The sequence below is a fragment of the Gracilinanus agilis genome, chromosome 2, assembly GCF_016433145.1.
Source record: "Gracilinanus agilis isolate LMUSP501 chromosome 2, AgileGrace, whole genome shotgun sequence".
NCBI classification, from domain to species: Eukaryota; Metazoa; Chordata; class Mammalia; order Didelphimorphia; family Didelphidae; genus Gracilinanus; species Gracilinanus agilis.
Window position 1 is genome coordinate 344,026,950 of NC_058131.1, and position 27,961 is coordinate 344,054,910.

At 39.1% G+C, this 27,961-nt stretch overlaps 1 protein-coding gene across 1 annotated transcript in view; it reads right to left on the reverse strand.

Moving 5' to 3' along the window:
* Positions 1-27,961, reverse strand: part of PTPRT (protein tyrosine phosphatase receptor type T) — an 846,734-nt gene that overhangs the window by 133,970 nt on the left and 684,803 nt on the right. The window contains exons 15-16 of the mRNA XM_044659804.1: positions 25,661-25,690; positions 3,248-3,396 (exon numbers count right to left, since the gene is read on the reverse strand). Coding sequence (XP_044515739.1) covers positions 3,248-3,396; positions 25,661-25,690 — 179 coding nt within the window. The remainder of the gene's footprint in view (positions 1-3,247; positions 3,397-25,660; positions 25,691-27,961) is intronic.

Here is a 27,961-nt window from a genome sequence, read left to right on the forward strand (position 1 = left end):
CTTGGTCTGAGTTTGGCTCTTGGCCATGTGGTAGGGGGAGGGAGGGATATCAGTTTACCCAGATGCTTTTATACCCTTGTTCTCATGTGATAGTCTCTAATTCCTACCCAAACTTTTGGATTGATCTAGCAGGCACTAATGTATACATGAAACAACTGAAGTTCAGTGATTTAGTGACTCGTTCAAGTAAATAGCTAAAGCAAATAAACAGACTGATAGTGACTGTCTGGGTCATGGAAGTCATTGCTAACTCAAGCCTTCTTTCTTTTCGACCTTTCACATAGTTCCTTAATTTTTCATCTTCTCTACTTTCCTCCCAAACCCCTTCTCTTTAGGGGCTGGAGGTACCTTTGTGATCTTGATTAAGTCCCTTAACTTCATATGTCAACTAGATGGCCTCTGAAGTCCCTTCCTCCATCTCTAGCTCTATGATTCCATAAGTTCATCTATATACTCTCTTGCCTGAAGAGCTCTTATTAAGCCACGTGGCTTGGCATGGTTCCTTTACACAATCATTTTCCACTCTGGTTCTGGGCACGTGCCCCCTCCCCTCCCTGCCTTTCTACCTCTTAATCTAAAAACCACAATCAAATTAATACCTCTATTGTCAATGGAAAAGGCCCATTAGTGGATTGCCTGGTCATTGCATTCACTAGCCAGACCCTACCTGCCTTCTCTGACCACTGTTCTCCTATATTTGTTGCCTTGTCATTTGAATGTAATCTCTGAGGACAGGGCTCTGTTGGTGTGTCTCCTTATTCCAAGCATTTGGCACAGTGACTGGCAGCTAGTACATTTTTTTTATAGTACATGGTTTTCTTTATTTTTTTTGACTTAAATTTTATTTTATTGATTAATTAAGAATATTTTCCCATGATTACATGATTCATGTTCTTTCCTTCCCTTCCTTCCACTCCCCTCCCATAGCCAATGTGTAATTGCACTGGGTTTTTTAGTACATGGTTTTCATTCATTCATTCATGCACTTACTATGTGCCAAGCACTGTGCTAGGGACTAGAAATTCAAAGACAAAATGAAAACAGTTTTTGCTCTCAAGGAGGTTACATTCTATCAAGTGAGGAGAGAGTACATGTAAGCAGATAAATCTATATATGTTTATTTGAGGCAGAAGGAGAGAGTCCTACCTTCTGAAAAGGCTTCCTAGAGAAAATGAACCACGGCAGAAGAGATTGAGAGCTTGGAAGGAACCTTAGTCCAGTGCCACACAGATAAGAACATGGAGGTTCCCAGAAGTTACACAAGTTCGTTTTGGGTTCCGCAGGGAGTAAGGCACAAAGCCAAGATTCAACATCAGGCCTTGTGCCTTGAAGTCCAGGATTCTTTCCATGGTACCACACGGATGATAAACCAGTTGAATAAAAATAATCTCCTTTTGAGTTTTTGGAATTTGAAAATGTGATTGGTGGCCTATGTATTGATATTGATCCTTATTATTCTTATTCTGGCCAAACAAGTGGAATGATGAGTCCTAAGCCCTGTTACCCTCCGGCTGGCCATTTGGGGATTTGAACAAGGAATCGAGTTGGTTATACTGTGGCACAGCACTGAAGGATCCTGTTGGGGGAGAACGGTTGTTCTCCAGGCCTCCTCCCCACCACCCCACCCTGACCAGCTGCCAGAGCAGGCTGCTTGGAGGACAGGAGCCCCTCAGGGAGGACTCACTCAGGCCAGTGCAGGCTGGCTCAAGAGGGCAGACTGAGGAGAGCTTATGACAGGACATCCAGGGCCCCTGTGGACATGGGGACAAATTGGAAGCCAGAAGGGGTGGGAGTGGGGCATGAAGAGGATTTTTTGTTCATGTAAAAAGAATGCACAGTGCAAACTCCCCTGATTGGCATTAAAAGCTCTTCACAGTCTGGCTTTGATCTGATCTGTTTTTCCAGACTAATTACACATCATTCCCTCTTACACATGTGAAATTTGTCACAGCCCAGGATGCAACATTCTACTTCCAGGCTCCAGAAGTGGTGGGTGGTGATGGGTGCCCTTCTTGTACTCTCTTTCCACATCTCTAAGCCCTAGGAATCTCTAGTAACCCAAATTCCACTCAAATGTCACCTCCTCCAAGAAGTCTTCCTTGTTGCTCTTTTTACTGTGCTCTATACATATGTCATATTTATTTATCTGTGTACATATTGCTTGCCATTCCCCATCCTCCCACTTAAGGTGAGAATTATTTACTTTTTTAAAAAATCCGTACCTTCTATCCTAAAATCAATACTGTGTATTGATTTCAAGGCAGAAGAGTGGTAAGGGCTAAGGATGTCCATGGTTGCACAGCTTGGAAGTGTCTGAGATCAGATTTGAACCTAGGACCTCCTATCTCCAGGCCTGGCTCTGTATCCACTGAGCTCCCTACCTGCCCCCAAACGATTTACTTTTTATGTTGTAGACATTGTAAGCAGCACAGCTCCTGGCAGAGAAGTATCTTTGAGAAATAATAACTAGCATTTATGTAGCTTTTAAGGTTTATAAAGCACTTTACATACATGTATCATCCACAACACTATGAAATAGAGGTTATTCTTATTAACTCTGTTATATATATGAGAAAACTGAGACCAGGAGGGGTCAAGTGACTCACCCAGGGTCATTTAGCTAACAATCTAATACATAACTGAGGTGAGATTTGACCACAGGTCTTTTCTGACTTCAAGTCCACTTACTCTGCCACTGTGCATCAATCTATCCGTTGAATTGAAATGAATTGAAAGAAAAGTATTTCCCTTTCTAATAAGCTTGGGAAAATGTGCCATCACTCTATCACTACTATGTAGAAGTTTTCCTGGGCGCAAATAACTCCCCAACATACCTCGCAGCTTTGTTCCATCTATTGGTCCTAACCCAGGTTGCCCTGTTACTTTACAGAATCCCTTTTCATCTGTGTTACCAGAGCCAGCCATTTAATCCCTGTCAACCTTCCTTTTCTCCCTATGAAATGGAGATCATGCTCTCTGCATTATAATTGTCTCATTCCGATCAGAGCCTGGTGAAAAGCATTCACAGACAAGTATTTAACCCTTTCTCTTACAGGGATGAGAAGAACTTGGGGTACAGTTTCTTGACTGAGTTTGATTCCCAATATTCCTCAGGTTTAAAATCTCTAAGTCTCACCACCACTAAGAACATTGGCTCTTTTTCGGAATGTCCTTCGGTAGGCACGACATAATGGTGCTCACAGAAAGGAGACCCAGGACTACTGCAAACAGCAAGGGTTCTACTTACTGAATCCATTCACATCCTGAGTGCTGGAGGAAAACCCTTCTTCATTCCGAGCGGTGCTCAGCTTTGTATTGGTCTTGTCCGTGGTTGCCACAGGCCCCATCTCCCTCTGAGTGCTGCTCTGAGTCTCTTTCTGTTTCTTGGCCAGTTTCCTTGAGGGTAATTTTAAGAGAAAAGAAACCATGGTTAGCTTTCAACTGGATCGGGGGCAAAAAAAGAAAAAAAGCCTCTAGGGTTTGATTCTTAGATGTTTGAGTTTAGGCTCACAATCAGGGTTCATGCAAACACAAGGAAATGGCTATTTTTCTTGGTAAAAGTTGAGGACAGAGTGGGCAGAAAGCAGCTCTGGGGGGCTGCTGAGTCTTGTGATGTCAATAATAACAGAAGGAATGTGGACTCAAGCCCCAAACAAGGGATCATTAGAGCACTTTACAGTGCTTGTTGTTCTATTCACTCTCAAAGAGAAAGTAGCCTTCATGCTATTGGGCAAAACGATGCTTAGTCCCTATACCTCCTATTTCCTCTGGGAATTCTGAAACTTTCTGCTGTCTACTTTTATGCTTTTAACCTACTGAAAATACAGTCTTTATCTGAGCATTTTGTCTGCTAGCTAAGAGGGCCACAGGCAATTAGATAATCACCTTTTTCTCATGACTTCTCCATATTTGATTCCTTTAGCAAGTGCTTTCCAAGTGCCTCATAGGTGACACAGTGGATAGAACACCAGGCCTGAAGTCAAAAAAACTCATCTTCCTGAGTTCAATACTGGCCTTGGACACTTCCTGGCTGTGTGACCCTGGGCACATCATTTCACCCTGTTTGCCTCAGTCTCCTCATCTGTAAAATGAGCTAGAGAAGAAAATGGAAAACCATTCCAGTATCTTTGCCAAGAAAATCTCAAATGGAGTCATGAAGAGTCAGGTGTGACTGAAATGACTGAACACCATGGTATTGAGTGCTAATGGTTTCTCTGAGTAAGATTTAAGCAGATTAGAAAGGAAAGAACATTGAATTTAGAATCGATAGGACTGAGGTGGTATGTGCAAATGATGGCAAGAGTACCAGAATGAGAGAAAGAAGATGCAAGTTTGATTCCTGGCTTTGCTTCCTTGTGGAACCTTGGGTATTTGGTCATTTTATGACTCAGTATCCTCATCATAAATGAGAAAATTGGTAACTATGGGAAAATATTCAAAATTAAAATTAAAAAAAAGAAAAAGCAAGAAAAGCAAATCCTGATACAAACATGTATTGTCAAGCAAAATAAATTCCTGCATTGGCCATATCTTAAAAAAAAAAAAGAAAAAAAAGGAAAAAAAAACACATAAAGAAAGGGAAATCACCAGAATGAGTCAGCAATGCAAAAATAAAACCCCAAATTAGAAAGAAAAAAATTAAATGAAATTAAAAAAATAAATGAAAAAATTGGAATAATTGAGATTCTTGACACTTCTGTATCTTATAATGTTGGTCAAACATTCTATGACCCTCCCCATCCTCATTCATTTTTCATTCCCATCAAATTAGTATTAGCTAATCATCAAACTCAACATGTCATCACCTATATCAGTGCATTCTCAAAACTCATATTCTATATTCCCTTTTCACTTCCACTTTTCAGATTCTTTATGATCTTTCCATTTCAGCCTAGGCATTGCCCCTTTCATGTGGCTTTTCTCGAGATTCCCTGTAATGAGTTTATACTCCTCATTCGTGGAGCATCTTATCTAATATCTCCTTTGTCTCTTTTACTCCCTACTGTTTACTTACTTATGAACTTGCAATATTCCCCCAGGAGAATGTAGTAAGCTCCTTGAGGTAAAGGATTGTTTCATTTGGCTTCCAGACTTACAAATGGCAGACATTTGATAATTATTTGCTAAAATATGTCTTATTTCATAACATGACAAACAGGGAAATATATGTTACATGATTATATATGTATAACTATATTCATTTTACCTCCCTTCTTAGGGAGGAGTGAGAAGGATGCAGAAAAAAAGAATGAGACAGATTTTTGGACATAACTAACTTGAGAATTCATTTCTCTTGGATAAGCACATTTATTATAATTTATTACATATGTATAACAAATCATGTTTTACATTATTATCATGCTACATATTATATTATGTTATATAAAAATGAATGGTAACTAAAATTATTTGCTGAATTGGAATGAATGAATAATAAAAGCTCATGTATATGTAGCTCTGGAGTATACAAACGTATATCATTTCATTTTATTCTCTCAGGCTTGTGAGTTATATAGTGTAGGTATTGCCCTCATTTTATGGATGAGTAAGCTGAAGCTTATAGAGTTTAGCCTTTTGACAATCTTAAGTCCAATATGGTCTGCTATACTGCCATCCCATCACAAAGATGTCCTATTCTTTGATGGGTCCTGTTATGGGGGTCACCATTTATAGATGACACATTGATCCAGAAATGGTCCCCTCTGTCAAAGGCAGTCATCAGTAAGGCAGGGTAAGGGAGAATGAAAGAATAATGCATGTCTCTGCTGCTGGTGGCATTTGAAACTTTCACTCTTCATTTATTGTCAGAAAGTAAAGTGTTTAAAAATGTATATGTGACCTTCTTAATCAGGAATTTGAAAAGATATATTATGGAGCCATTGTTCCAGCCCCAGGTCTGCTGTTATCTCAGTAGGAAATGAAAAGAAAGCCAATAAAAGAGAATTGACCACCAAACTGGAAAAGAACAAGGACCAGAGACAAAGATTTTTCCCAGAGGTAGAGCTCTTAGCCATCCTATCCTATGCATTAAGGGATTCTGTGGGGAACTTGGCCTGATAGTTGGTTTTTAGAGGACTATGTCTAACCTTTATTCTAGGAAAAACAGTGCAACATAGTCATATTAGGGATACATCTGGATAAAAGGCAAAACTCACCCAATTATCACTTAGAGCAGGGGTCGGCAACGTATGGCTCTTTCTGCAGGAGCCATAAAGTCAATTTTTTTTTTCAGGCGCTGTTACAGGAGTGCGCACTGTGAGCACTGTATGGCTTTCACGAAATTACATTTTAAAAAATGTGGCGTTTATGGCTCTCATGGCCAAAAAGGTTGCCAACCCCTGACTTAGAGGCTTCAAAGTATCTTTGAATTCTTGAAGTATAGCAGAGATGGAATGGCTGGCTTATAAGCTCTACGAAGGCAGGGTCTCCATTTTAGCTATTCAACCCCATTCATTCAAAAAGCATTTATTAGGTATCTACCTATTAAATATTGTGCAATATGCTAGGTGCCTGTCGCTAAACCCAGAATACACGTTTGATAAATGAATGATGAGATGAGGTTGAAGATCTAGCTAGTGGCATGGCTCAATGTTTCACTTTTCCTCTAGATGTTCTGGTATCAAGTAAATATGACAAATGAAGGTGGGCTGGTCAGAAAGAGCAACTTGAAATCATAGTGCTTGCCTCTCTCTGTGCAAACAGGGTATAATACTAAAAAGTTTATAAAATCCTAGCAGATATACAGGGGAATTCACCCTTCTCATCACTGCATTCACTGACAATGAAGAAGCTTTGGGGTGGGGGAAGGTACCCACACTTGGGTATGGAAGAAGATGATAGCGAGAGGGATGAAAAACTAAAGCATGACCAATTCCCAATTAAGTCAGCTCCAATCACAACATCTTAGAAAGGACATGAAAAGAAATAAAAAGAAGAGAGCTAATCATCATGCTGGAAAAGAATATAGACCAAAGACTTGAGACAGAGAGTATGGTAGTGACAAAGACATTTATAGAAATATATTAATGCTTTTAAATCACAAGCATCTTCTGGGTTCTGTTGAACCAAAACATCTAGGTACGATATATTTATAATATATTCACAAATCTAAATTTCTAGTGGGAGTCATATGCATATGAGATGAGAACTGTGAGAGACAGACAGACGGTGGAAAGGGGCAAAGAAAAAGTAAGAAAGGGCACTAAAATCCTACCTGGGACCAATTTGTGACCTGGAATATTTTGCATCTGGAAATATTTGAAACAAGAACCTTAGTATTGCTTCTCCAGAACCTTAAGAGATATCAATTCATTTCAGTTCAACAAGCACTACTTGTGTGCCTCATATCATGCCAGTTGGCTAGAAATTCAAAGTTTTGCTTTTTTTTTAAAAGAAATACCTCAGTCCTTGAAGAGTTTACATTCTACTAGAGGAAAGCAAGATGTATATAGATATGTAAATTCAAAATGAATGCAATTTAATTTAGAGGGCAGAACTAACAATTGGGGGAATGATGGAAAAAAACTATTTGCAGGCATTAGCATTTGAGCCAAACCTCAAATCCACTGATTAAGGGATTCTAAGAGGGAGGGGCGAGAAGGGTGAATGTTGTAGGTGTGGGGAATTCATCTATCTATGCAAAGGCACAAAATAGGAGATGGAATATTGTATTGAGGGGAGTATGAAGAAGGATAGAAGTGTAGAGTGCATAAGAGAAAGTAAGTACTATAAAATAACCTGAAAAGATTGGTTAGAACTAAATTGTGAAGGGTAAGAAGTGTGGATATTTTTATCCTCATTTTATAGACAATGAAACAGACTGAGAGAATTTATGCAACTGTGAAAAGTCGTATCGCTAGCAAATGCGACATCTGGAACTGCTGACACCAGTCTCCTTCTCTTAGACCACTTCCTTTCTCTCACTCTCCTATGTGCAGTGAACTTACCCTCTTCCTACATGAGGATATCAACCCTATCCCCACTTCATTGAGTCCATTAGGTTCCTTCTGGATACATACCATAGACATTCTACTCTTCCCTGACTTGAGAATCAGCTAATTCAATGCTGGCCTGGCCACCACTCTTAATGTTTTTGCTTCCCTGGCCTTCTACCAAATCTGCCATACCAATCTCTGACCCTGGATGATCCCCAACTCCACCCTTCAACCCATCCTTTTTCTCTGCTGTGGTCTAAAAAGGCAGAACTGTACAGCCCTGGCCCATTATCCCTTCATGCTTTCTAATTTCAACTTGGCTCTCATTTTCCTCTTTCTTCTTTCTCTCTTCTCTCAGCAGATGACCATACCTCTTTCTTAATGAGATATACTCCAACAGGTCAGATCAAAAAGATTTAATCCTTTTCTATAAGTGCCTTGGGCATTACCCTCTATCCCCAGTTTAACTTAGAGTTTGTCTTATTTTGCTTTTCCATCTCCTTATTTTCCATATTATTCCAAACCTAATCATGGGCATACCCTAAAACTTGGGCTTCAGATCTCCCTTTTTTCTTTTTTTCCTACACTTTATACTTGGGAAAATCCTCTTTACCATTTTAGTGATGGTTTCTGTAGATGAGACTGCAGAATACATTAGCATTTGAGCTGAATCTTGATTCCCTTGATTAAGGGATTCTAAAAGGGAGGGGTGAGAAGGGAGAGTGTTCCAGGCATGGGGAGGGGGGGGGCGGAATGCATCTTTCTATGCACATATCCATAGATACAAAACACACACACATACACACACACACACATACACACACACACACAGAGGCTTCTGAATTTTCTTTTTCATAATCTTCTTGATCTACTTTAATTCTAGCAAAAAATTAGCAAAGGCAAGTGATGACAAGCAACAGATTGGTTTCCCAAAAGCATTATTTCAATCCTTTCATCTCCACTGTCCAGACCCAAATACACAAGGGGTAGTGTGGTGCAGTGATATAGCACTGGCCATGGAATTAGAGGACCTAGGTTCAAATCCTAGCTCTGGCACTTATTACCTATGGGATTTGGGGCACCTTAATTAACCTCCTTAGTCCTGCTTCAGTTTCTTTAATTGTAGAATGAGAGCGTTAGACTACTTGACTCCTAAGGTCCTCATCACCTCTAGGTCTGTTTTCCTCTACAAACCAAAAATTATGATCCTGACTGACATTTCATAGCACTTGAATGCTTCTTCTTCTACAACAGCTCTGTGGAGGCAGTGAGAAATGAGAAATGGATAGCCCTTGCTATTATTATACCCTGTAAAATACACTTGTAAAATCAAAGGGAAAGTAAGGCTCTGAAGGAGGACATGATAATAGTTACCAAATAATAACTCTCTCACCCACTATATATGGCAGTGGGAAGGCTGCCTTTACATTTTGTAAAACAGAGATACCTACCTTGAAGGATTGTCATGAAGATCAAATGAGGTAACATATGTAAAGTGCTTTGCAAACTTTAATATTCTCTGTAAATGTTATTATCATTTTTATTACCATTATCTCAATTCCATGTTGACTTATTTGAAACTCAGTGTTCTTTCTATGGTACTATATTACTTTTTGATTAGTCCAATCTCAAACTGTTCCAAGGGCTTGTGTTGTGATTCCCATCTAAAGTGAGATAGGCATTTTTTTAGACCAAAAAGTTTTTAAGAATTTTTCTCTTTCTGTGCCTCAAATTGCACACCTGAAAAATCACTTCCAAGCCACAGATCCATCCCATCAGTGACAGGGCTCATGTTTTCCTCACTGACCAGGCCTCCCATAAATATAACAGCTGGAACATCCAGATGCAAATGCCATGAAAGCATTGGTGTCAATCACTAGCCAGCCATGGGCTACTGAGAATGTGTTACCAGCATGGAACTGGGATGCCTGTCAAAGGGCACTGAGAAAAGCTGTCTGTCTCATGCATTATGCATCTCGACAACCAAGCAGACTGGACAGGCACTGGCAGAAGAGTCACATAAGAAGAACATCTGATGAACTGATTGAAATGTCAAAATGTCATTAAGGATGAATTAATGGATGTGCAACTTTGGCTGTAAGAGGCTATGTCAGAAAAAGACAACAGCCAGCCAGTGGTTGGTTGCTCTTTCAACTGAAGATAGAAGCATTTACAATTGATCCTCACAGTTTCCAGGCTTCAAGGGGGTACCCAGGGTAGAGAAGAAAAAACAGCAATGTTCTGATGCTTAAGTTTTGCACAGTGATTACATGTGATACATGAACGAAGAGAAGGCAACAATCCCTTTGAGCTGGTTGCTTCCTTTGCGAAGGAAGAGGTAGATGGTAATGCCCTTAGTCCAGCAGAGCAGGGTCACTGGCCTCACTTAGGAAACAATGGACTTTCATGTACAATCATAAACTAGCACATGCTAAAATAAACTGCATCAAGATGTATAGTTCACTGCTATGGTAGATCTGCGATCTCCCTGATATAGGTATTCCCTCGAAGAATGTAACTCAAGAGTCCATTCACACTCAAATATTTGATGTAACTCTTGTCCATTTTCTTCAATAAGAGAACTGCCTTAAGTTTAGGGGTGAGGGAGGAACATGGTTCCACCATTCTCTTCTTATAGAGTGCGATTTGCTTGTTCAATGGCATAGTACAACTGAAAGAGCAATGAGCTGAGTAGGGGTAGACCCAGATTCTAGTCCTGGACTTTGTCATTAATAGGGTGCATGATTGAACAAATCTGTTCTTCTCTCTGAGATCATAGGGCTAAAGAACCAGTCTGGAAAGGGCCACAGTGGATGTTTAGAAGAACACTCAATTTTACAAGGAGGAAACTGAGGCTTACAGAGGATATGTGACTTGGCCAAAGTTACCCAGATAATCAATGATAGAGAAAGAATTCATATTTAGATCATGTGATTATAAGCTCAGCATTTATCTCATTGTGTCATGTTGCTTCTGGCCTTGCTCTCTTCCTCTGTACAATGAAATTTGGACCCAATGGTCCCTAAGACTCTCAAAAGAACTAGAATTCTATGTTCTGAGAAAGCCAATGTGGCACAAGAGATTGAAGGCTGGGCTTTGAGCTGGGAAGAATTGGATTAAAATCTGGCCTCAGACACTTCTTAGCTGGGTTGCCAAGAGCACCAGTCACCTAGGCTCTCAAAGGCTGAGTTTCCTCATTTGTAAAATGGTTTCATTAATAGCACCTATCTAACAAGGGTGTTACAAGAATAAATCAAGATAACAAAAATAAAGCACTTTGCATACCTTTAAAGCTATATAAAAGTAGGCTTATTGTAAAATCTCTCAAAGTTCTGTCATTCTAGGTTCTAAGGTTTCTTCTAGCTCTGTAATTTCATTCTTAGGCTCTGCCTCCAATTTAGGGCTCTTCAAACCTGACATTCATGGACATAAAAAAAAGCCTCCTGAATCCAACAAGATTCCATTATCATTGGGAAAAAAAGAAAAAGAAAGAAAGAAATACCCTAGCTACTTATTTAAATAACTGTCATGGTAGCCATGTTCTAAAACATTTTGAGGGAGTGCATGTTGTGTGTGTGTGTGTGTGCACTTGTGTGTGTGAGGGCACTTTAATGTAACGCAGATTTAATAAATTATATACAATGTTGCTTTTGTGACTTTGTCCTTAATTATATTCAAGGACAAAGGCCACAGAGCACTTGGAAAATCCTGGGAGTCAGGATATGTGGGGTTTCATCCTGTCTTGGCCACTAACTTTTGGGGGTGAATTCAGGTAAGTAAATTCCCATCTCTGAGCAGAAGTGTTCTTAACTGTAAAATGCAGAGGTTGAAGGTGGATCTCACTTGACCTTCAAGTGTCCTTGCAGGTCAAATATCCTGTTATTCCATGCATAATTCACTGTGATCCCTTCCAAATCAGCTTCCAAAATGACCATCTGTTGGTTAGCAGGTCTGCCAAGACAACCAAATGGCAAATACTGAAGCAGAAACAAAATACAAATGGGTAGAAATGAAGGAGTGGTCAAGAAAGAACTGACTGCTCAACAAAGTAGCATCAGGAAGTTTTTCTGCTAAGAGCTGCTTAGGTGAAATCATGACACTACCAGTTGGTAAGGCACGCCTCATCATGGCAGACTAGATTACAATTAGAAGAGACTTCAAAGGGCATCCGGTTCAACTCCTTTTTATAGATGGCAGCTGGGGGACACAGATGATAAGCACTGGATTTGGAGTCAGGAAGTCCTGAGTTCAAATCCTACCTAGGAGGAGCAATAAGAATTGTTTTCCCTAAACTAACCAATATATCATCTAAAATTGACAGTGCATGTAATGTTCCACACCCCCAGGCTCCCACCTGAGGAAGGAAGGAAGGAAGGAAGGAAGGAAGGAAGGAAGAAAGGAAGGAAGGAAGGAAGGAAGGAAGGAAAGAAGGCATATTTTCTCATCCCTTTTTTACATCCCCCTTTCATTACAGTCCTTCAATATTTTGGGAGCTCATTTTAAAGGTTCTTGTTCTAAATTAAATAGCCTCAGTTTCTCTAGCTGACCTTTATGTGAGATGTTATTCTCGCTTCTCACCAAGTCAGTCACAGCCTTAAAGATAGCTCCAGTTGACTTATCTTCTGAAAAAAAAAAGTGTTGTTTAGGACTGAATTGAAGTGCTGCAGAGGTGGTATGACCAGGGCAGAGGCCAGCAGAATGAAGCCAGACCTCCTTCCAGATCCCATGGTTCTACCAAGGCATCCTGAGAGCCCTTTAATGTTCCTCGTTTCACTACTGACTCATGTCTGGGAAAAGCTTTAAGTCACAGGATCATAGATTTAGGCTGAGAATGGACCTTAAAGGTCATTTGACTTGACCTTTTCACTTTAAAGATGAGGAAAACTCATACTTAGAGATGCTTAACGTCTTGCCCAAGTTCACACACACAGTAAGTGACAGAGCTGGGATTTGAACCCAGATCTTCTGACTAAGAATCCAGTGTTTTTCTCCCATATGCCATTGTTACCAAGCTTTCCCCATCCTTTATTTAGAGGTCTGATAATTTGAACTCAAACACAGAATTTTACCTCATTAGATCCAGGCCATTGTTTACTAGGTATTCCTATCTGGTCCCTTGGACACATTGACCCGCCCTGCCCTCTGTTCTCATTCCTAACTTCTCTCAGCTCGGCACTGAGACTTGTCTAGAACCTAGAATGATAGGAGGTTCAAGGTTACTGCAGATAATCATTTTGGGAATGAATAAAGGAAAGCAGATGATATTACTGCCTTTCTGAATAAGTCCAAGCTCTTCCTAAGAGCTTGATAAAGATGGCAATATAGAACGAGTACTGGATATAGACTCAGAGGGCTTGAATTAATAATCTTAACTAGCACTTAAAGGAGACAGCTAAATGGCTTAGTGGATAGAGCATTGGGCCTGGGGTCTGGAAGACCTGAGTTAAAATCTGGGCTCAGGCACTCACGAGCTGTCTGACTTTTGGCAAGTTGTTTAATCCTGTTTGCCTCAGTTTTCTTATGTAAAATGGGCTTGAGAAAGAAATGGCCAAGACAACCCCAGGGATAGTATGGTCAATGGGACTGCAAAAAGCTGTACGTGCCTGAACAACAATAACAGAACTTACATAGCATTTTGATATATGATCTTGTTTGATTCTCCCAACAATCCAGAGAAGCAGGTGCTATTGTCCCCATTTTACAGATAAAGGAAACTGGGTCTCAGAGAGGTTAAGCCAGTTATCTAGACTCTCATGACTAAAAAGTGATTGAAACTGGATTCAAACTCAGGTCAACTCAGTCCAGCACTCAATCCACTTAATTTCCCAGGTGTTAGCTCTGTTTCTGCTAATTCCTCCCTGTGGGAAGAGGGCAAAGTCATGTTATCACGTGGGCCTCAGTTTCCCCTCATGTAAAATTCAGGGCTACATAATCTCTGAGATTTTCTTTAGCTCTAAATCTTAGCTCCTCTGAAAATTCTTTGAAAAGGGAAGTATGCTATATAAATATATCTCTCTATATAAACATATGTGTTCAGATCTGTATGTAACAATAAATAATTTAGGCATATATAATAAATATGCTAAAGTATTAACATTACTATTAATGGGATTAACTAAATTTGATCCTCCTATTGTAAGTAACCTGCGGGAATGCTTTGGAAGTAAAAAAAAAAATTAACCATCCTAAGAGAATATATTGCAACATACCTAACAATAGCCAGTTCCCGTTTGGGAAGGTTTGCTGATGGCAGATTGTGCTTTTTCTTGGAAGTCAGTGCTTGGTTTGACTGTTGGAGCCACTGCCAGGAGCAATGATATTAGACAATTCTGACAGCAGCCAAGGGAAGGCTCCCTGTGGACTGCTGGCTTGTAGAAAAGCCTGACTCTAATCTCCTTTTTCCCTGGGGATTGGCAGAGGGAAGGGAAGGACAGCTAACTGGACAGGTGTGAAGGGCGCACCTTGCTTAGGGTCCTCTCACATCCCAAATGTGAGAAAGCAAAGATCTCAAAGGCTAATGTATAAAGCAACTACAAGAAATGTAAAGATTGTCTCATTAGCAATTCTCCTGCCCTGGTCATTTTTCACTATAAGCCCACCCTCTGCCATAGGAAAAGGTTCAACGGCTTTGTGTATCTGCTCATCCTCACAATTATCCAATTCAACAAACATTTATTAAATTATCTATTATGTGCAAGATAGTAGGCTGGGCCAGGGGACCCAAATACAAAACAAGAAAACAGGACCCGCTCCCAAAGGACTTCTGTTTTGCTGACCAGGCTGAGGAGGGAGGAACAGTGGGAGTAAATGAATAGATTAAAATACATGCAAAGTAATTTGGAGATGGAGACAACTTTCATAATTAGAGGGAGAGGCGATCAGGAAAAGCCTTTAGAGCAGTGATTCCCAAAGTGGGCACTACTGCCCCCGGTGGGTGCTGTAGCGATCCAGGAAAGCGGTGATGGCCACACTTTTTTGTATTACATTCTATTCTGAGTTCAATAAATAGTTTTATAATTTCCAGGGGGCACTAAGTAATATTTTTTCTGGAAAGGGGGCAGTAGGCCAAAAAAGTTTGGGAACCACTGTTCTAGAGAAAGAGGCAGTTGTTCTGGGCTTTGAAGGAAAACTAAAGGGCAGCTAGGAGGCATAGTAGATATAGTGCCTGGTCTGGAGTAAAAAATCTGAGTTCAAATCCTGCCTCAGATACTTAGCTGGGTGACTCTGGACAAGTCACTTAACCCTGCTTGCCTCGGTTTCCTCATCTGTAAAATGAGCTGGAGAAGGAAATGGCAAACCACCATCCGGAATCCAATATCTACCAAAGAGTTGGAAACAACTGAACAACAAAGGACAATGAAGTGATTATATGAGGAGGGCTAAGAAGGGAGTATACCCCAGATACAGTATGCAAAGGTGGGAGATGGAAAGTCATGTAAAGGCAATGGCTTTCCAGCCAGTTCTAAAGGAATGAAAAGTGTGTGAGAGGAAGTAATATGAGATAAGACTGGAAAGGCATGGGGAACCTGATTGTGAGAGGCTTTAAATGTGAAGCTGAAGGTTTGATATTATATTCTAGAAGCCATAAGGAGGCAGAGAAGATTTCTGAATGATGGGGCCAGTGTGACCTGGTCAGACCTACTTTTCAGAAATATCAATTTGGCAGCTGTGTGGAAAATGAAGCATTCTTTAAAGTTATTATGCTTTACAAAAAGTTTCTTAAAATCATGGGAAACTAAGCAACACTAGTTCTGTGTGGGGAAAATCTGTACAATTTAAGCATAAAAATCATTCTACAGTTTAAGTAAAATGTATCACCTTCTGAGGGGACAAATTTATTTTTATTTTCCCTAATTAACGTGACAGAACCACACTGACTTATAGATATGCCCTGCTTGCTATTCATGAGTGATGTGTTTTCTCTCTAATTCAATAAAGTAAAACAAAGAAAACATCCATTTCATTGTGCTCTTTTTCCTCAGATCTCTCTGTACCTACTGTTCTCCAGCTGGATACATTTCTATTTATTGGGCCATGACGGCGTTCATTAACTTTAAGCATTTATAATTGTGATACACAAGGATTGATGAGAAGTTTCTAAGCCTAAAACCCCAATAAAACCACACAAAGCAGGTGATCTAAAATGCCTGCTATCTCCAGACGCCACGGGAAATGAAAACGGATGCTAACATATTCTTTGAAAGTAAAACAATATAAATCAAGGGACAAAGAAACAAACCCATGGCAAAACAGATTCAGCCTTCACTCACATGTGGAGAAATAAAAATGACAATTCCCACTCTCTATAGAGCCTTAAGGTTTACAAAGTACTCTTCTCACAACTCTGTGGAGTGGATCATAGAACGATTATTAACTCCATGTTACATATCAGGCAATTGAGGGTGAGGTTTTTCTAGGATTACATAATGAGGAAATATTGGAGCCAGGATTTGAACCCTAGTCTTTTGGTTCTTGATTCTAATTCTTGAACTATTTTTCACTGTAAATACACAGATATCTACAACTTCTGCATTCAAAGGGCTACTTTGTCAAAATGCAGAACACATAAATCATAGCAAACTATCAGATTTGAGAGACACAGAGTTTAGAGATGGAAGAGATATTAGAGGTCAGCTAGTCCAACTCTACTTTTACAAATGAGGAAACCAAGGCCCAAGCAGATTAAATGACTAACCCAACATCACACATCTAATAAGCAGCATACTCAACTCCCCTTGCATTATTATGAGGACATGTACTAGATGGATAAGTCTTATTGCTTGAAAGATCACTATGTCAAACATGACACTTGGATCTTATGTATAATACTGTGCTCAGAAACACTTCAGAGTTGGTGAATACACTAAGTCTCTAACTCTACCCAGAATATAAAAGTTCCTCATAACTGAGATGGCAATGATGAGCAGAGTTCATTAAGAAGACCAGGACCTGAGAGGAGGGATGAGAAGGAGGGAGACAATTTGGATTATATAACTTTGGAAAACCTATGTGGAAATTTGTTATTATCGGGGCAGCTGGGTAGCTCAGTGGATTGAGAGCCAGGCCTAGAGATGGGAGGTCCTAGGTTCAAATCTGGCCTCAGACACTTCCCAGCTGTGTGACCCTGGACAAGTCACTTGACCCCCATTGCCTACCCTTACCACTCTTCTGCCTTGGAGCTGATATGTAGTATTGACTCCAAGATGGGAGGTAAGGGTTTAAAAAAAAAAGAAATTTGTTATTACAAATGAATAAAATATCTTTATTTTAAATAAATAAAATAAAATATCTTTACAAGATGAAAAAAATATATAAAGACCAGGCTAGGAAACTGTAGAGAAAATTCTTCCTGCAATTGCTTGTTATTGAAGAAGAATTATTATGTAATTCTAGGTTCATTTGAGGAGAAATTAAGTTAATACTCAGGTTCATTCATAAACTTATGAGTAGCAAGGATCTTTCAGTCTTTTTGGATAACTCCGGCAACACATGGTAGGCCATACCTTCTGGACCATTCCATTAAGTAAAAATAATTCTGGCCTTGTATGGATGGATTTTCTTCAGAATTCTCAATAAGGGCTTTGGCCTCTCTGTATTTATTCATGATTACACTAATATTGAGGTACTCATGGAAGAATAGTTTGATGATCTGATGTTGGTTTGGAAGGGAATCTCCAGTGGAGTGTTCAGGGATCTGCCCTTGGTCCTGTGATGTTGAATATTTGTATCAACAATCTGAATGCAAGCACAGATGGCATGTTTATAACATTAACCTGTGACTCAAAGCTAGGAGTGATGGTTAACACAATGGATGAATCTCAACATTCACAAAGATCTGAATAGCCTATTGAACCTAATAAAGGAACTTTAATAGCAACAAATGTAAAGACAAATCCTCGTGTATAAGTAATCACTTTCACAAGTATAAGATGAAGGAGATATAGAAAAGCAGTGGTTTGTCTGGGTAAAGGTCTGGGAGTTTATTGGACTGAAAGCTCAATATGAGACAATAACTTAATATAGCTGTTAGGAAAGCTACTACTTCAGCCTCAGGGTCCCTTAAGAGAGGCATAGCTTCCAGGGATAAGAAGGTATCATCAGAGGAAGAAAATTGAAAAGTGTCAAGGTTAGACAGAGTGAGATAGCCATGTTGGTAATGGGCCTTGAGTTCATGCTACTTAAAGATATACTGAAGGAACTGAGAATGTTTGGTCTTGAGAGAAGATTTGGAGGAAGGGGATATGATAGATATATTTGAAAGGTCATAAGATTAGAAATGGAGGGAGAACTGAGAAAGAACTTAATTACCTATTCTAAAGCTCTCATTTTAAAAATAAGGAAACTAAAAATTAGATAAATTGACTTGCCGAGGGTTACATAGATAATAAATGGCAGAATAGGGATTTGAATCCTGGTCTGCTCATTCCAAGTCCTATGTTCATTGCATGAGGCTAAAATGTCTCTGCATGTCATGTGGAAGACATATTAGATTTATTCTTCTTGGTCTCAAAAGACAGAACTAGTAGCAATGAGTAGAAATTACAAAAGATAAATTCAGACCAATTATAAGGATACAATTAGCATTACCCCAAAGTGTAATTCCTTAAGTTTCCAGCAACATGTATAGTTTAAGAATAAGGCACCCCCCATTTTTAATACTGAGAGGATATTTAGGTAAACAATGGACACTTATGTCTCTAAAGTTATTTTCTTTTAGAAGGAGTCTCCTCATATCAGCCCAGTGAATAGGTAGTGCCAGGATTATACTATTTATTTTATAAATGAGAAATATGAACCTTAGAGAGATAACAACCTATTCAAGGCCACAGAGCTGGTAAATGATACTACCAGAATCCACATTAATTTTTACTGACATCAGATCGAATATTCTCCTTCTTAAGTGATATTGCTTTCTTAAGGTATGGGCCCTACATTAAAAAAAACTTACAACTCTAAAGGATGAATAAATATGAGATAATTTACATAGAACATAGAATCCTAGGGTCCTAAATCTAGAGGTGGAAAGTGCTGCAGAGACCATCCAATCCTACTTTCCCATTTTTTAGATGAGGAAATTGAGTCTCAGAATGGCTAATTGACTTCCCAAAATTCATCTTAATAGTGAATTCCAGAGGTAGGGTTTGAGGTCAAGTCCTCTGCCTCCTTTGATTCCAGTCAGTACTGTATTGTACTACACTTTTTCTTGTTCAGTTGCTTTCAGTGTGTCTGACTCTTCATGGCTCATTTGGGGGTTTCTTGGCAAAGGTATGGGAGTGGTTTACCATTTTCTTCTTCAGCTCATTTTACAGATGACAACACTGAGTCAAACAGGAGTAAGTGACTTGCCCAGCATCACATGGATAGTAAGTTTCTGATACCAGATTTGAACTCAAGAAGATGAGTCTATCTTAGTGTGTTACCTAGATGTCCCTTTATACTATACTGCATTCCTGAAAATGTGGCAATCACTGTGAGAGAAGAAAACAATATGACTGGAATTCAAAGCAAGGAGAGTTTGAGAGGATAAGCAGACTGATCAGTTGAAGAATTTGGTAATGTTTAGCCTGGAAAAGAGAAGATACATAGGGCACATGATCACTATTTTTAAGAATCTGAAGAGCTGACATGTGGAAGAAGAGACTTATTTTGTGCAGTCCCAGAGGGCAGAAAAGGACTAAGAGGTGGTTGATGGTTATGGCCCTTCATACTAGAAGAGGACCAAAATGACACCTCAATGTCAAGGTCACTATACAGCCTGACTGCAGCTGATCAGACCAGTAAGAACTTAGAAGGCTCCAACAGATAGAAATCTCAAAGAGGTTGATCTAGGATTGATGTAAAGAAAAATTTCCTAACAATTGGACTTCTCCCAAAATGGAATGGTTTGACTCAAAAAGTGATGGGTTCTTCTGCCTTGGAGGTCTTCAAGGAGAGGTTTGATGACTTCTTGTCAGGTGGGGATTTTTTTTCTTTTTGGCATTTTTCTAGTTTTGACTAGATAACCATTGAGATCCTCTCCACAACTCTCAAATGTCATGATTATATAGGTGGGAATAGAAAGCAGCACAAAAGGAGAAGAAACATCACAAAAAGTGTAGTGGAAAAATAGCAAAAGGCACCCGTGGGCATGAATGCCTAGATGAGTCTGACTCTAGACCACTTTACTGGGTACCCACTGAGAATTATGGGGATAACTTTGAAGGCCTTTCAGTGTTTCCTCCAGCTCTTGATTTTACTGACACTTGGATCCTGCATACACTGAAAGTAAGGGAAGCACATCACTCTTCTTGTCAGGATGGTGGGTAACCCCCATTGCTTTTTCAAGTGACACTAAACTAAAACGTCTCTGCTTCAAGCAATTACTGGAACAGTTACATGACTTGAGCTAAATCAATCTAAGGTTACATGGCATCTCTTAATTTACTTTCCCAAAGTACAACCTGGAGCTTTTCATTGTTTCTTTACTACAGGAAATAAGAAAGAAATATACTAGGGAAAGAGCTTTCCACGGTTGTGAAGTAAGATGTTTGGGACATGGTGCTATGAAAACAGGGATGGGATCTAATTCCTTGGTTCTACACCCCTCAATTCCAGTTTCTTTTCTGCCATTAACCCAATGGCTGACCTTGGCCAAATCATTTGACTTCTGTGGACCCCAGCTCCTTCATGTTTAAAATGGCAGGGTTGGTCTAGGTCAAGGGTTTCCAACCTTTTTGGCTCCCCTGTTATTTGGAATTTTATAAAGTTAATGTAGTCTTTGAGTGTATTAACAGAGGTACTATATCCAGGAATAAGAGGGTGTAATCAGAGTAGACGTGAGGTCATTATCTAGTTGTGGGTACTATATTTTAGGAAGGAGTCTGACAACCTGGAGATCATAGGGAGAAGGCAAGTCATGATGCTTAAAGGCCTTGAGTTCAATACTTATGGAAACTGGTTGAAGGAACTGGGGATCTTTGGCCAAGAGAAAGGAGAAATCAAGGAAAGGGAGATGTGATAACTGTACTTGAAGGATTACAAGATCATGGACTATTGAAAAGATGCATAAAATGACTGCTGTTTTTAAATGAATATAAGTATCAGTATAAATACTCATCTTCTGTAGGCTCATTAAAGTAATTTTGGTGTTGATGTTATTAATAGAGTTCTGGACATAGACTAGGAAGATTTATGCTTGAATCCCATCTCAGTCACTTAGTAGCTTTGTGATCTCAGATGAAATACTTCAACCCTCTCTGCCTCAGTTTTCACATCCATTAAAATGGAGATAACGCTAGCAACTATTTCACATAATTTGTGTGAGGATAAAATGAGATAATACATATAAAATACTTGACACAAGCTCAATGAATAGATAAATGTGAGTTATGGATTCTCATCTATTCTCTCTTTCCTTCTATCTTAGAAGAAGAGTTGTTTTTCCTCCTTTGTAAAGACAAATATTCCATCAGTGCCTTTGATCCCTATCCATTGTCTCTGGATCCTTACTTTATCAATTCTTTTCTTTCCTCAGGTTCTCTTCCTTAATATTAGTGCCTTATTTCTGAGAGTATCTTTAATTTATGGTTTGCATACAGTTGTTTGCCCCATTAGACTGTGAGCTCCTTAGAACCCAGGCCATTTTTACTTTTCTTTGTGCCTCAACCCCCAGGGCTTTGCATGGAGGCCTGACACTTAATAGGTGCTTAATAAATGCTTGCATACTTGACTTGCTACTAACTTGCTTGTGGCTGGTGCTTAATATATGCATGTCAATTTGATTTCATTCTTTCCCTTCCTACTTGACTATAAACACCTTCAAGTTTCTTCTAACCTAAAAAAAGAAGCTTTTTTTTAAAATTCTGCCCTTCTCTAAAGTTATTGTCCTCTTTCTTTTCTCTCATGCAATCACAGGCAAATTTCTCTAATGAATAATTTAGCAGTCTCCATTTCCTCACTACCTTGCCATTCATACTCTATGCCTTCTATTTGATTTCCTCCTCATTGCTCTCTATAGAAACTGATGCCTCTTGAGTTCTCTGATGATGTCCTAATCACTAAGTCAAATGATCTTTTCCAAGCTGTCTTCTTGAATTTTCTGTAGCATCTGACACTGTTTAATATCCCTTCCTTCTTAATATTTTCTATTCCTTTGACTTCTGTGACTGTTCTCTCATGGTTCCTTTGCTTCATCGCAAAATACTCTTTCATTTTCTTTATTGCTGGCTTTTCTTCCTCCTCTATTTCCTTAATGTAAATGTGTCCATAATTTTGTCTTTCCATTTCTCTATAGTGTTTATTTTGATGATCTCATCTATTCTGATACATTGCTGTTTGGCAAATAGAACCTTCTTAGAATCTTTCCTATCCTACCTCTTTTATGCTCTTTCTGGCTATGAGATATTTGCATTATTTTTTTCCCCACACATACATTATATCTGCTAAATCTGTAAAAGAGCCTGTGGACTTTGATGGCCAAGAAGTTTAATATGAGTAGTCAAGATTGTTAAGTGGATTAAAACAATCAAACTAACTAACTAACATGACCTTGAACTACACGAGCTCAAAATGAAAAATGTAATGGTCCCACTATCCTCAGATTCCACCTAGAATATAAGGTCTAGTTTACATGACACATTTTTGAAGGGACATTTAATGGGCTGAAACTCATTCAGAGGAGGTTGACCAAGACAGTGAAATGCCTAGAAAGAAAGAGAGATTTGGGGATATGAAAGTTCTTTTCATACTCTCTTAAGGACTAGAGATATTCAACAATAGAGTGGGCCATATCTTAAAGTGGTGAGTTTCATCTCAAGAAATATTCAAGCAGAGACTGGGGTTAGCCAGGTATATCAGCACTGGTTGGCTAGGAGTTTAAACCATTAAGGTTTCTTCTAGCTTCGTTTCCTCTCAATTATTACTGATCACCTTTTCTAGATTCCATTTCCTAATTCCTGGCTAGGCCAGAGTTTCTATGCTAAATTAATTCCATACTTGGTCCCTTTAGTGACAGGGATACCTTTATGACCACCTAGGAGCAAAGTCTCTTCCCTTAATTCCCTGTGAAAAAGTAAAATGTGCCCCAGGAGGAAAAGATGCTTTGGGCAATGAAACAAGTTTTAATTTGGGGCCTTGGTAAACAATCCCATGAGGATTCCTCTCAGCATAAATATTTTTATTTTGTACCTCAGGAAAGAGGCAAGGAGGAAGTACTAGCTACTTGGGAGGCAGCTATGTTTATAATGCAAGGGGCATGTATTGAGACTCAAGCTAGATAATTCAGAGAGTACTATTCAGACATACTTTATCATCAGACTTCTAATCTGGTCTTCAATTGTTCATCTCTTCCTGTCATAATCTAGAGAGTTCATTCCCCCTCTCAACCTGAAATATTCTTTCTGGGGCTCTATTTATCAGTTGGTTTTTTTCTCTTACTGTGATCCTTCCCCTTTTCAGAATATCTGTTTTGTGACTGTTCTGGTTGGTTTGTTTGTATGAATGGAAAGATATCTCGTAGGTACACAGTCTTGAAAATCCTCTCCAGATGTTCCTGACTGGCTTCAAGTTTTGATACTAATGGATGCGACAGAAAAAATATGAGCTTTGAGAATCCTGATATAAATGACAGAATGAAACCCGACATCAATTAGAAGAAAAAATACAAAAAAAAATGTGATGGGAAAAGACATACCATTGGAATTTGATGGCTTTGTGTTTTCGTGAATTATTGTTAGAGTAAATTAAAGGTAATTGTCATTCTGAAATTTTTCTTCTTAATGCATTTTAATAGAGACAGAAAGAAGTTAATGCTAATACCTTTCCTCTGGGATTATCTACAGTTTTTCTTATTTATACATGTATATGCATACACCGATATATGGATATGTGTGTGTATTTTGTATACCCTTGTTTGCAGATGTCTCTTCTATTCAATTGTGAGCTTTGTGAGGGCAAAGACATTTTTCTTCCTTCATTTCCCCAGTACTCAGCATAGTGTCTGACAAACAATAGGAACTCAATACATGCTTCTTAATTGACTCAATTCCCTGACTTCAGTGTGCCTCCCCTTTTGCACTGTAATGAGTCTCTGGAGGTAAGAACTATGGTCTAAGCCCAGTTGAATATTGGAAACATTGACTGTGAAGCCATCAGTTGGTCTGAGATGATTCTGCTTCTGAAAGTTATGATATTGGAGGTTTCCACTATGGAGGGAAAGCTCATAAAAGCAGAGGTTGTTAATTTATAACCACCATCCTGGAAGGGATTATAGGAAGAGGGAAAAGATTGGTAAGAAAAGGGAATTTATCATGAGATTCTAGAGCTAGGAAGGAAGCAAAAAAGTTTCTATGAAAAACATCCAGTTTTCAAAATGAGAAAACTAAGGCCCAGAAAGTGGGAGAGATTTGCCTCAAAGCCACATAATAAGTGGCAGTGCTGGGATTTGGATACTACTCTAAATCCAGGGCGCTTTCCACATACTATTTTGTTTCCCTCTACCTTGGCTTCCAAAGGACTACTACTTAAAAGAAGGTGGACTGTATATAAAAGAAACCAGTCTATCATCAATCCACAACATTACTAATAAAAATTTAAAAGACCTACAACAATTTTCCTTTATGTTACTGACCCTCATTAACATTAGTATCTCCTCTCTCTGACATTGGTAGGTATTACAGGATCAATAAAACCTATGTGGCTGATAAATACGTATAGGCTGATAGATCAAACAAGATGTGTATGTAAGGCACTCTGCAAGCCTTAATGCCTACATATAAATGTCAGGCATTCTATTCTATTTTATTCAGACACTGACTCTGATCTCCAAGGAAGAACCAGATTATAAATTCTTCTAGCAGGGTTGGGTGTTTGATGGCTATTGGGCCTTTCACAGCTTCTCTGGGAAGCAGGATACTAAAATGAAAAGAGCTTGCAGGTTATATCTTGCTAGCTGATGTTGGGCAAATTCCTTCACTACTTTGAACCTCGGCTTTCCCATCGATAAAACAAGGGAGTTGGACTGTCCAATTGCTTTCTTCAATACTCAGCTCAAATCCTGTCTCTGAGACACTTTTTCAGTCCTCTCAGCGGCTTCCCTCTGAGATTTACTTTCATTCTTGTTTATATATAGAGTATATATTCTCACCTATTGGAAAGTAAGCTCTTTGAGGGCATGGACCATATTTTTGTTTTTCTCTTTGAACCCTGCAGTGCTTAGTACAGTGCTTGCCACATAGGAGGTTCTTAATAAATGTTTATTGATTAACAGACGTGTTTAGTTTTTTTTAAATGTGCTTTAAAAATGCTTATTGGCTGACTCCACAAAGGGACCTTATAAAAGAGCTCTGTAAGTCAAGGATCGTGCGGATGCATAATATGCGTTTGTTGATGGTAGCCATTTCGGTGTCCAGGGGTGGGTGGGCAGTGTAAGGAGAGGAAAACATTTTCTGACTCTGAATAACACACACTGCTGCGGAGGAGAGGCAGCATCATACATCACGGAGAAAGAGCTCTCTAAAGGGAGCTAACTCTAAGATGGCAGAAACAAAAGCAGGAATAAACGATGAAAGTGTATTTCAAAAGTAAAAGAAAAACACCAAACAAGACAAACGATGAAAGCTGCTGGCAGCCTAAGAAAACACAGGTTCACATGGAAAATCATCCTGTTTGGGAGGGGATTTGATGGGAGCTTCTGCTGCACCACCACACAAGGCATGCTGAAGAAAAGCCGGCCCCAGCTAGGTACTTACAAGTAATAGGAGTAGGAATATGCATTTCTTCTATATATTGATGGGCAGTCAGATGAAGAAAATGTCCAAAAGGGGGGGAGAAAGAAAACAAACAAACAATAATTAGACTTTGATGAAATCATGTTCCTTTGAAATGCACAAAGTATTTTACCATCCCTACCATGAATGAGGTACCTCAGTGTTCTCTTGTAGTCCCTCTGGGAACCTTGAGTCAGCATTCTTTGAGTCCTGTCCCCCAGAATGCAGCTAGGCACAGAAAGGTGATAGATGGGTATGGGCTTTAAACTGAGAATCAGGGGATGATGAATCTAGCTCCAGCTCTGCCACTAACTTGCTGTATGACCTCATGTAAGTGTCTTTCTCTTTCTGGGTCCCAGTTTCCTCATCTGTAAAATGGGACTATTTGACTCTACAGTTTCTCAAGTCTCTTTCAGTTTTGATATTGTATGTTCCATGATCCTTTCTTGCTTTGACATTCTATATTCTATGATCTAAGGTCTGATTTTGCTCTAACATTCTATAGTTTCTGTTCTCAGTGCCCTTCTAGTTCTGATATCCTGTGTTCTAAGAATCCTTCCAAGTTTTAACATTCTAGATTCTGAGTTCAATTATTGCTGTGATGAACTATGCTGTATGGATTCAATATTCTTCTCTTTCTAGAACTCCACAATTCTAGTGGAACATCATTATTAACTGCAGCTTATCTCCAGGACTCTTTCCCTGAACCTTCATGGCCAGAAATATTCTTAAGAAAGTTCCTTAGTTCTGTAGACTTTATCCTTCTCCTACCAACTCTCACACATTTTCCAGTTTCATACTCTTTCTTTTTCTCTAACTGATTATACTGGCTTAATAGAATTTGTCAGCAAGGAAAAATAACATCATGGTTTCTCCTACAAGTTCCCAAGCAATGTCACAGTGTTTTTGGGCAACTCCATTAGAAGATACTTCTTCCATGCTGCCTAAATAACTTCACTTGGATTCCCTTGTCTGTGAGGCAAAGCTACTTTGTACTAATTTCTTTGAGGCAAAAAGAAGATGGCTTTCAAATAAGCTTTATCTTAAAGGGAGAACTAAGCTGCTTCTTCTAAGGTTTGGGGAATAAAAGAAATCTTATCTGTTGGGAAATACATCCACAGAGTTCATGGTGTCTTTGTATTTCATGATAGGAAAGGCACCTAGATACCATCAAGTTCAAAGCCTCCTTTGACAGGTGAGGAAACCAAGGCCTAAGGAGGGAAAGTTCTTTACATAATGAATTAGTGGCAGAGCTACTAATGAATGGGACTTGAACACAAATTCTCTGACTTGAGGTCCAGGGCTAATTGGTTGCTAGTTAACTCATTGTTCTGACTTGGTTAGCATATTGCCTTTTTGAGCTTGGGAGATTACATTTGAATCTGAGATTGATCCAATTAAGATGAGTCTGGTTGTTAGTAGACATCAATAACCATGCTATCACCATACAGGCATATAGGGCTAGAAGATTATAGATTGCATTAATAATAAGGGCAAAGATTCTAACAAATAAAATCATCCATTCACTTATCAAAAATCATTTACAATTTTAGATATAACCAACTACATACATGCCAGGTACTGTACTAGACACTGGGGATACTGAGACACAAAAAATCATAATAGTCCTTGCCTTCAAGGCATTCACTTGGCAGCGTGGGAGATTGGGAATAACATGCATATAGCTAAAGAAATATAAAACATCTACAAAATAAACAAAACTATTTTACAGGGGGCAAAATACTAGTGAGTGGTGAGGATTTCAGTACCACTGCTGTAAGAGCAAATGTTTGAGCTGAGCCTTAAAGCAGCAAAGGATATGTCTGCCAAGAGATCGAGTTGAGAAAGGAGTCATTTATTTCAGGCATAGAAGGGACAGGTTGTGTAAAGACTTTTCAAGCTGGCATTCAACATTTTTAAAATGGCGCCATCCTCCCTAATCTCTATTCTAATCTAATGCTCTATTCTAAATATTCCTTGAATAGGTCCCACTCTTTCCCATTATGGAAGAACTTTTACTGTTTCCTCACTTGGAATGCCATGTCTTACTACTATTAAATCTCTCTATATCCTTCTCTTCCTGTAAAGCTAAGCTGAAACCTTGGTTTCCTTCAAAGCTCAGTTCCAACATCACCTTTTACATGAAGTCTTTCTTGATTTCCCCTAATTACTAATGCCATCCTCCCTGAAGTAGCTTGTTCTTCCTTCCTTCCTTCCTTCCTTCCTTCCTTCCTTCCTTCCTTCCTTCCTTCCTTCCTTCCTTCCTTCCTTCCTTCCTTCCTT